This window comes from Chionomys nivalis, chromosome 13 (genome assembly GCF_950005125.1).
Source record: "Chionomys nivalis chromosome 13, mChiNiv1.1, whole genome shotgun sequence".
Taxonomy (NCBI): domain Eukaryota; kingdom Metazoa; phylum Chordata; class Mammalia; order Rodentia; family Cricetidae; genus Chionomys; species Chionomys nivalis.
Genome location: NC_080098.1, coordinates 5,657,550 through 5,667,688, shown reverse-complemented (window position 1 = coordinate 5,667,688; position 10,139 = coordinate 5,657,550). Strand labels below are relative to the sequence as shown.

The window sequence follows — 10,139 nt, the reverse complement described above, 5'->3', positions numbered from 1 at the left end:
TCAGATGGCAAAGCTGGGGGTTTGCGTGTACCCAACGTCCCTGGGAGCACTGAATGGGACGCACCTGTGTAACCGTGGCTAGTGCTGCACCTGGGAGGTAGGGTAGGGCCTAGAGTCTTTTGGGAAAGCTTGTGTGAGAAGGAGACTCAGGTAAGTGGTCCCCAGGAAGTGACCTCACTTCCTTGTCAAGGACCTAACAGTTCAGAACCCTCGTACCTAGACAGCCAACTGCCGAGGATCAGGTTAGCAGGGTCTCGTCCTTGAGACCCTAGAGAGAGCAGAATGTTCTCTTGCTGCCTTCAGACTACTCAAGGCTCTGGCCTCAAGAAGGACAACAGTGAAGGCCATGGTGGTGTTTGGAGACAGCGGGTCCGTTCTTGCCTCCAATGCCTCTGGCCATTTGGTAGGAAGGAAACAAACTTGACCAAGGGCAGCCAGAGTCAAGAACACACAGAACAGGTAACACTCTGAAGTGTGAGATCTTCCTCTGGTTTCACTTGGGGTGCTTGGCATTGTAATGGTTCAGGAAAACTCAGAGTGATAATAACCAATCAGAACCTGCAGTCCTGTACCTGCTTGAACAATGCCCCATGATCTCTCCTCAGGTTGAGAAGGAGTCTGCCCCAAAGAACCTGAAGAAGCCCTGTACAGAGTCCCGCATCAGTGCAGACATGCTGGAAAAGTTGGTGAACCACCTGGTACCTTCCCTGCAGGGTGGGGACCTCTTCTTTGTCCCTGCCTTTCTGTACACCTACCGAAGGTTTGCCACAACCCAACAGGTGCTGGACCTGCTGTTCAAGCGGTGAGTACCACCTCCAAGACCAGAGGCCTCAGATCCTCCTGTTGGTTCTAGGAAGCACTCTGCCTCTATCTGAGCCTACTTGTTTTCTAGAGTATTGTAGGATCCAGCAGCATGAAGTCAGAAAATGTTTCCTGAAGGCTAGGCTCTAGGGACTGGGGTGTCTAGATTGGGACTGTAATGAATGTTGGTGTCCCCTGAACCTTGAAGAAGCTCTCTGTCCCTGATCAATTTTTAGATGCTTTGGTCAAAGCATTTTCCCATTTGTAAAGAGGGTTCTAGTGTAGTGAATTGAAAGTGTACTAAATGAGACCCACAGGGAATAATTTGAGGGACTCCGTGCCCCCTGAAGTGTCTGGAGAGAGATGTTTGTGTTCACCCATATGCAAACATTTCTGAAGCACCTACTGTGCAGGTGAGCCAATAATCCTGAGAGCAGAGAGAACTGGACCTCCTCTCCAGGAATGAGCCTAGCCCCAAGATGTCTTTTAGCAGGGGGACCTGGGGCTTTACAGGTGACATCATTTCTAGTCTCCTCTAGGTATGAATACTTCCGCCCTTATTGTGAAGAGGATGAACGGGTAAAGAAGTAAGTGGACTTTACAACAGGAGGAAGGCTTTGTCTCTCCAGAGTGGGGTCATTTGTGTACCCCCAGGGTAAGGGATGGCTGATGATTGAGTGTCAACTTCTTCAAGTGTCTACTCCCACACTGACGTGTAAGCATTTGTGCAGGGTGAGGAGAATTGCATGGGAAGATGTGGGAGACCTTTGTCCTCGGGTGCCCCTGTGAGACTCATGCCAGGCAGGTTTGGTCAGCTGTCCTCCATTAGAGCCCCAAGAAAGCTGTGTGCAGCTCCCTGTTCACAAGGACCTCACATCCCTGCTCACTGTCCTCATGTGCATAAAGGCTGGACATCTTCTGCCTTGCAGTCCTCACTGAGGGAATCATTAGGGGGTTGAAAAGGAAAGTCCAGGCAACTAACTTTGTTGTCTACACTCTTCCCTAGGACCATTTGTACCTTCTTGGACACGTGGATGGACAAGAAACCTGAGGAATTTTGCCAGACTTCAGCTCTGTCCATTGTGAAACAGATGAAGAACTATTTGATTATACATACGCCCTACTCAGACCTTGTTCTTCGTGTCCATATGCTCCTGACTCATTTGGAGGAACAAAAGGCCACTGAAACAGAGGCCAAGGATGAAGAAGTCTCAGGTAGATGCTTGATACCCTGTGAGATATGTCAGTACCTGGTGTGCTGGGGGACGCTTGAGAGGCTCCTGATTGCAGAAGTTATCACTTGACCCTAGCCTGATCTTTTGTAGGATAGGATCTGGGATTCCCAACAAACATGGTCTCCTCTGTGTTTGGAAAGAATGAGGAGGTGTCTCATCCTGGGTGTGTTGTCTCTAACTGTACCTCCAGCGCCACTTCCCCTTCTAGAGAGGCTTGCATCTGCAGCACATCTGTCTCCATCCTTAGACCTGGGGAGCCACACATCTGCAGATCCAGAGCACTAACCAACAGTGAAGCCAGTCATCTGGAGCCAGAACCAACTTGCGCACCAGAGTCAAAGAGCACAAACACCACCAGAAGATTCCATGATACCTCTGCTGTTGGGACCAGACATGACAGCAGATTTGAGCCAGGACAGCAATAGCAGCTGCAGTTTATGTGTGTCTCACCACAACAGGAGACACTGAGCAACTTTTACACACCTTACCTTAAGAGCAGTGGGTCCAGCTCCCCAGTGAACGGCCCTGCCACCCCTCTTTCCTCTGGTTGTTCATCTATATCTGCTCTGCAGACAGCACCAGTTCTGCTGTTCCCCACAGAGTGACCGATTTCAGCCCAGCAGCAGTCACTGCACCACAGCCAACTCCCCCCGCCCCCCCAAGAGATAGCCTCTTTAGTCTTCTGGCTCTTTCAATGTGTGTGAAAGTATAGTTTTAATAAATCATTAGTGCTTGATTTTCATGGCCTTAATTATGGTTATGATGTCCACTCAGCATGCTTGTTCATGGCGATAGCAATGTCCCCAAGCAGATACATGGAGACCATACTGGAGATAAGGAGGTAAAGCGCTTGCTTTGACAGAGGCCAGAAGAATGCCTGAGAGCTGTGCTAGACACACAGAGAGGTGAGGCTGACTGCCGCTTGTGCGCTGGGGGCCAAGCGGCCAGGGTCAGGCTGCCCAGGTGTCCTTCACAGGGACTTCTGCTTTAGCTTCGGGCTCCTTACATGGGTGGCAGTACCATTTCAGGGTCTGATGAGGACAAAATGTCGTGAGATCCCTGCTTCCCGTGAGCACAAGGCCGGGCACACACCCACCATTGCCCGTATTCAGTACACAGTTTGAAGAGTGAGTGTCAGAGTTTTCAAGACTCTTCTATGTTATTGATAATGTTTAAACCATGCTGATTTTCTTTAAGTAATGCCTAGCTTTTTGTCAATGTTGGGCATAGTCTGGGAGTGACATTGTCAAACTTTTATTTATATTTCCTTCTGTGTTTGTGGATATGACCTGGAAACAAACCAACTGTGCTTCTGTGCTTTTTGACTCTCCCCAGGAAAATTCCACTGGTGACTACCACCTGTTGATGTACCACATATGTGACCTTGGACATCTAAGGCCCTTGTCTCCCCATTTGAAGCCAGTTAGGGTGTACAAGACTTCTTAGAGGTCACAGATCTGCTCATTATAGTTTCCTAGGAGTAAAGGGACCCCTCCTTTCAGTCACCATGACACTTTTTATGGGAAAAGATCAAACAAGTTTTAGTTCTCTAGAGGCAAATGCCTATACTTCAGAGAGTCCATATAGCATGGAAATTGAGCTTCAGTAAGATCTGTATAGGGTGAGATGAGTTGGGGGCCCAGTTGTGCAGGAAGTCATCTGAGAGACCCTCATCCTGACTGGTTCAGAATCAGCTTCTGGTGATGTGGAGTTAGAGTGTGCCAGTCCACCACAACAGGGGCAGTGGACTGGTCGTGGCAAGACAGTACAGGAAATGTAACATGGTGAAGAGATGTGTGTGTCTGTACACAAACAGAAATGGAAAGTGTTCTTACAGGTCACAGATTAATTGTATATGTAAAATAGTGAGCCTCCATGATATCATTAATAAGGGACTGTCATGTCATAAGTGAATTATGGATAAAAATCTGCATCTTAGATCTTTATCAAAGGAAGAGCTGAAAATGAAATAGCACAAAACTGTTCTCACTAAAGTAATACAGATGATGATGTTTAAAGTGTACACAGGGAAACCAGAGCATTTTCACAAAGTGTGACTATCTAAACCTAGGAAAGAGATCCTGAATCCCCCTCTTCACGGACTGAAAGGCTCAATTTTCTCTCCAAATCTTCAGTATTGTTGTAGCTGGCACCATCATTGCTGTGACTGAGCACTGTCCAACAGCACAGTAAGGAAAACCAAGTTATCTCTCAGCTTCACAGGCCTCAGTCCATCACGACAAGGAGGGCAGGTGCAGCTGAGCAGTTCACACCACATTTGGTCAGGAAGCAGAAGAGAATCGGGTACTTGGCTGGCTTTCTTCTTTGATTCTGTCCAGACCCCAGCCTGAGGGACACTGCTGTGCACATCCAGTGTGGGTGTGCCCTCATCAGTGAACCTCCTTACATGCCGCCACCACCACAGGATACACACTCAGTTGTGCACACCCATCTCCTGGAGTTTCCTAAATGCACTCAAGACTCCAGTGAACATTACCCGTCCCCTTCCATGCATCAGTCCAACATTCAATGTGGACATACTGTGGTAAGCCTGACCCTTGTGGTTTCTCCTTCCTAAAGATTCAGGATCAAGGCAGGCCTCAGCCATGCTTATGCTTCTTCCTGCAAAGAAGAGACAGCAAAGAGCCCATGTAACAGCAAGAAAAGGGAGGAGCCTAAGAGTCTTTGCTCTGAAAGACCCTTGGCAGCATGCTTGCTGTTACTCAGCAACAGCCTGGCACAGGGCTATCTACTAACTTTCAGGAAGAGGCCCAGTAGTCCAGCCTTGCCATTAATCCCAATCACTACAAGAAGAAAACCAGTTTTCAGACAAGTGTCTGTCACTTCCTATTTTTAGGACTTATCTGTGGTAGATTCTCAAGCTACAGACCTTGATATCCCTAAACTCTTTGAAATTTACAATTCTATATTTTTGTTTAGTAGCTTGAACTGGGAAAAGCACATTGTGGGTCCCATGGAGGACCTCTCTACACAAGAGCGTCCCTGGATTTTGACTTAGCACATTACACAGGGGTTTGTTATGTCAGAAGGTAGTTAGGAAAGAACCGTCACAGAGTTAATATGTAAATGATACGTTCACACTAAGCAGTGGTCATTTGGTACTGTTCTGTTGCTGTGATAGGACCACGGCAACTTCCAGAAGGAAGAGTCTACCTCGATCTAGTTTCCAGAGGGAGGCAAGTCCATGCTGGTGTAGCTGAGGCATGGCAGCCGGCAGAGAGAGCAAACTGTAAGTGATGGAGGCCTTTCAACCTCAAAGCCATGCCATTTCCTTCAACCGGATTGTACAACTGAAATCTCCTCAAACAGCACCACCACCTAAGGACCTGAGACTGTGGGGATTCATATTCAATCATCCACAGCTGTGTAATCAAACAAGCTTATGAATGAACAGATTTCAGTCATCTCAGTGGAAAAGCGAAATGGAATTGTATTTCATAGTTTTCTGGTTGGAAACTGGCTGTAAGTGAATCAAACTCGTGCAACCGTGATGATGGTCAACAATACTATGTGTCAATCATCACATCATTATACTCACAATTATCATCCTCGTCATGTTAAAACATTTAATTGAATTTTGATGGAATTCAGTTTGTACATTGGTCTTTAGTGCATGTTCCTGGTTGGCGTAGGAGGTTCTTCTGTCTATGTGTTGCTTTGACTGGTTGAATAAACTGCCTTGGCCTTTTAATAAGGCAGCACTTAGATAGGCAGGGAAGACAGCACTGAATGCTGGGAAGAAGGGCAGTGTGGCAGTGCCATGGTTCTCCTGCCCAAGACGGATGCTGGTTAGAATCTTTCTTGGTAAGCCACGACCTTGTGGTGATACACAGATTGGTGGAAATGGGTTAGATCAGGATGTGAGAATTGGCCAAGAAGAGGCTAGATATTAATGGTCAGTCAGTGTTTAAGTAAATGCAGTTTCTGTGTGATTATTTCGGGTGTAAGATAGCAAGGCAGCCAGGTCGACAAGCAGCCCGCTAGCTCCTACTACACCTTGTTCTTAAGAACAAGAGTTACTCTCTGGTTGAATAAGGTGCAGGATTGTAGAATGTGGAGTCAGCAAGTTCTCTGGGCACCAACCTTTGTTGCCAGGGACCAGCCTCAACAGAGAAGTAGGTCTCAAATGAGTACACAAACACAGGATTCTGATGTAAGCTGACAGGCTATCAGCTGCAGGGCAAGTTCTTCTTCTTCTTCTTCTTCTTCTTCTTCTTCTTCTTCTTCTTCTTCTTCTTCTTCTTCTTCTTCTTCTTCTTCTTCTTCTTCTTCTTCCTCTCTTTCTCTTCCTCCTCGTCCTCCTCCTCGTCCTCCTCCTCCCCTCCCCTCTCCCTCCCCCTCCCCTCCCCCTCCCCTCCCCTCCCCCTCCCCCTCCCCTCCCCCTCCCCCTCCCTCTCCTCCTCCTCCTCCTCCTCCTCCTCCTCCTCCTCCTTCTTCTTCTTCTTCTTCTTCTTCTTCTTCCATCCTGAGTTTCTTCAGTTTTTATCGTAATTTTACACAAGGAAAATGATTCTTTTTTCTTGCCACGAGCCAATCATTACCTGGGCAAAGCAGTTCACAAGAAGTATGAAGATTCTTTGAAATGAGAACATCATCATCCATCATGACATTTTCCAAGTTCCCAAGCCCCATGCCAGACACTATATTCTTAACTCTTCGCTGAGTTAATCATAAAACAACTTTTCAGGATTTCCCTCAGAGGCAAACTCCTTGCTGTTGCAGACGCATAGTTCAGTGGTTTTACTCCGTTGTCGTACCTTTCCCATTGTTTTCCCCCAAATCTCCCAAAATTTCCTCACGATTCCAATTTTGATTTATAAGGTCATAGGCAGTCAGCCCTAAAGCTGTAGGTTCTTCATAAACTTTATTATCATAGCCAAGTTCTTTTTTGTTTTAATATAATTCTTTTGCCAAGTTTTGTAATCAGACAAAGAACAATTTCTGCATTTTCCCTAAATTTCTGCAATTGTTTCATCAGTCAGTTTTTTTTTATTCCATAACCTGTTTTATGGCTTCAATACCTGCCCATTCTATCAGATCAGGAAGACTCATATTACCATATAGCATATCCATTCTTTCAGAAGCCACTGGTGTGAAAGAGAAAAAGAACACAAAGAACAGGTGTACTAGTAGAGTTGCTATAACCAGAATCATCTGAACATTGCCAAGTGCATATGCAGATGCCATAGAAGCCATCCTCAGGGCACGTAGGTGTTTTCTCCTTGGCCCTCAAGTAACTCGCTCATTGAGCTGCCACTGGGGTGCCTGGAGCGAATTGCTTCCTGCAGCTCAGGAACCGCAGGTGGAGGGGCCTTTGCTTTGCCTTCTCTGGCACTTTATAGCTTGCCCTCCCCAGCAGCTCCATCAATATCAAGATGGAGCAAGGGAGAACTAGAATATGAAGCTGAAATTCAATATAGCCGACCAACTCAATCCAATCTTTGTGCTTTCTTCCTGTCCATGTTCACATGCTTAGTTATAAACATGACACATACACATAGTTCAGAGTTCATTTTTTTTCCAATTAATCTTGTCATAGCCATTTTGCTGAAATGACATATAGTTGTTCAAATGGTGATAATATTTTGTTGTCTCAGTTTATACTTTTAATTGTTGAAGATGTTTTACATGTTTCCTTATAAATTATGCATCTGTTACATAGATGAGTTATTCACCCTTGGTCTATTTAACTAATAAAGCCCTAACTTTTGACAATAAATTTGTTCCCCATTATGTTGAATCATATTTTGAACCCTTAGTGATAAGACAATGTTCTTATATATGTGACTTAAACTCCCAGGACAATACAGACTACTTACTTCTCTCAAAGACAGATTTATTTATTTTCATTTATGTCTATGAGTGCTTTGCCTGCATGCATGTCTGTGTGTTATGTGAGAACCTCATGCCCACAGAGTCCAGAAATGGTACCAACGTTCCTGGAACTGGAGGTACAGATGCTTGTGAGCTGCCATGTGCATGCTGGAAATTAAACCCTGGTCCTCTAGCAGAGCAGCCAGTGGTCTTCACTGCTGAGCATCTCTCCAGACTTGAGTATCCACTTCTGTGTCAACTGCGAGTCCAGATCAAAATTACCTCTCCACCTCTGTAGCTACAAGTTCTTCATCAGTGTTATTGAGGTGAGCCCTACCCCATTTGTCCTTAATCTCTCCAAATGATAGAAATAAGAGGATGGAATTCAAAAAATCAATGTGATAGTTTGAAGATCTGCCTTATAAGCCAGGGACTGGTGGTCTGGAGGTGTCAAGGAAAAAGAGCAAGGTATTTAGCTGTGCTCTGACTGGCAGAGGGTGCTCCCGGGGTCTGACATGTAGCCACACCAGATTGGCCTCCTCCTTCCCACACTACCTCTTTAGGGTGTGGTCATCTCTGTGGGGACACTGTGTTTCCTTTTGAGTCTGCGTGTGGCAAGCTTCCCTCTTAGATGCTCAGTGAGTTGACTTCCATAGTAGCCCCTTGGGAGGTGAGAGGCTGGATCTGTCAGGGTGTGGATCCTAGGAGAAGAGATGGGCATGATGGAGACCTAGGGTGGCATCAGAATGGGCTATACAGTGAAGGGGATGAGGACACTGGTCTCAGAAGTTCAGAGACCTGGGGAAGTTTGAGTTTCTGTTGGAGACTGCTTCAGAGACTATCATCAGCGAAAGGAGGGGAATAGGGTGACAGAAAGGCAGGGATGAGGCGTCCTTATCTGGAGCACCCCCAGGCCCTGGGGCTGGCACTGGGCCTCTAGGCACTAGGCAGCATTTTCACACAGGAAACTGATTTCCCTGCAAATGGATGTTTGTCAAAGTATCTTACACATGGCCCAAATTGAAAATACAAGAGAACATGTACTCTTGCTGAGGGATGGGAGGCCCCGAAGCAGGCACAATGCTTTTGCCAGTGTCCTGGGAGGTTGCACTTAGTTTCTCCAAAGCTTGAGACAACAGCTCTTGTTGCTGCAGCTCCATCAGCAAGGAAGCTTTAGGGCTTCCATCAGGAGAGACTTTTCTGGGATTATCCTGAGGTCCTCTTTAGGTCAAGCAGGGAGCTGCCCAAAATCTGCTTTCTGCTGCGGCTGTGAGTCTGCCACCTGCCACGGGGATCTGACGCTCACCTGCCAAGGGGATCTATCGCTGTAAGAATTCCTGTGCATCCCTGTGAGCTCATGTGACTGGTGGAATGTTTCCCATGTACAGCAAGCACTGACCAATAACGGTCCTGACCACGTGAGAGGAGGGACATCTGCAAAGCCTTGGGTCTATCAGTGTTGTGACTTCCAGACCCCATATAGGAGAGCAATCCTGTGGAACTGGGTTGCACAGTGTCTGGCGCTTACCATAAATTCTACAGTGGTCCCATACTTGGGCTTACTCTTAAGATTTAGGTTGGGTAGAAAGAGGGGAGGGGCCATGTGGCCAGAGGCCTCCAGTTTAAGGTAGATCTGAGGCCTGAGTAGTTAGGGCAGGCCATTGTAGGCTCTTTGGCTTCCCACAGTGACCCTCCCTGGAACCACGGTGGCAGCATAGACCGGTCCAGACTCTCAAAGGATACAGAATCTTCGGAAAGCGCTAAGACTGCCAGCATGGCAGATGTCACCAGAGTGTAGTAGGGCCAACATACAACTCCCAGAGAATGTGTGAATGACAGCAAGGACAACCTTGCCAAAGACAGTTGCTATGAGGGAGAACGGCTGTGTTCCATGATGGCCCTAGGTCTAGAGAAGCCAGAGATTACATTTTATTTTATTTTTTTCTTGTGTGTGTGCTTTCGTGTAAGCCAGGAGATTCAGTTCTCTCCTACCGTGGAGATCTCCAAGAGCTTGTGTGGCTTGGTGGGAACACCTTATGTGGAATCGTCTCACTGGCCCTGCCCCGTGCTCTTTACTCAGGAAACTGGAGGGAGTGAAATGGCGGGTGGCTGTGAGTCTCCACTTCTTTCACAGTAGATCACGCAGGTGCCCTTCGCTGTCTACTCTGTTTCTGTATTCCTCACAGGCCTTCTCGCCTATTAGTTTGTTCTCTGGATTTACTCAGAAAGTACTTGACCAATCCATCGACTCTTCATCACATGATTTGT

General features: G+C 46.8%; 1 protein-coding gene across 1 annotated transcript; it reads left to right on the top strand.

Moving 5' to 3' along the window:
• The first annotated feature begins 282 nt into the window (after window positions 1-282).
• LOC130886095 (ral guanine nucleotide dissociation stimulator-like) lies at window positions 283-2,321 on the top strand. The gene is made up of 5 exons (XM_057788004.1): window positions 283-459; window positions 606-802; window positions 1,341-1,388; window positions 1,808-2,016; window positions 2,284-2,321. The coding sequence occupies exons 1-5, from the start codon at window positions 283-285 to the stop codon at window positions 2,319-2,321; spliced, it is 669 nt and encodes a 222-aa protein (XP_057643987.1).
• Window positions 2,322-10,139: the final 7,818 nt, after the last annotated feature.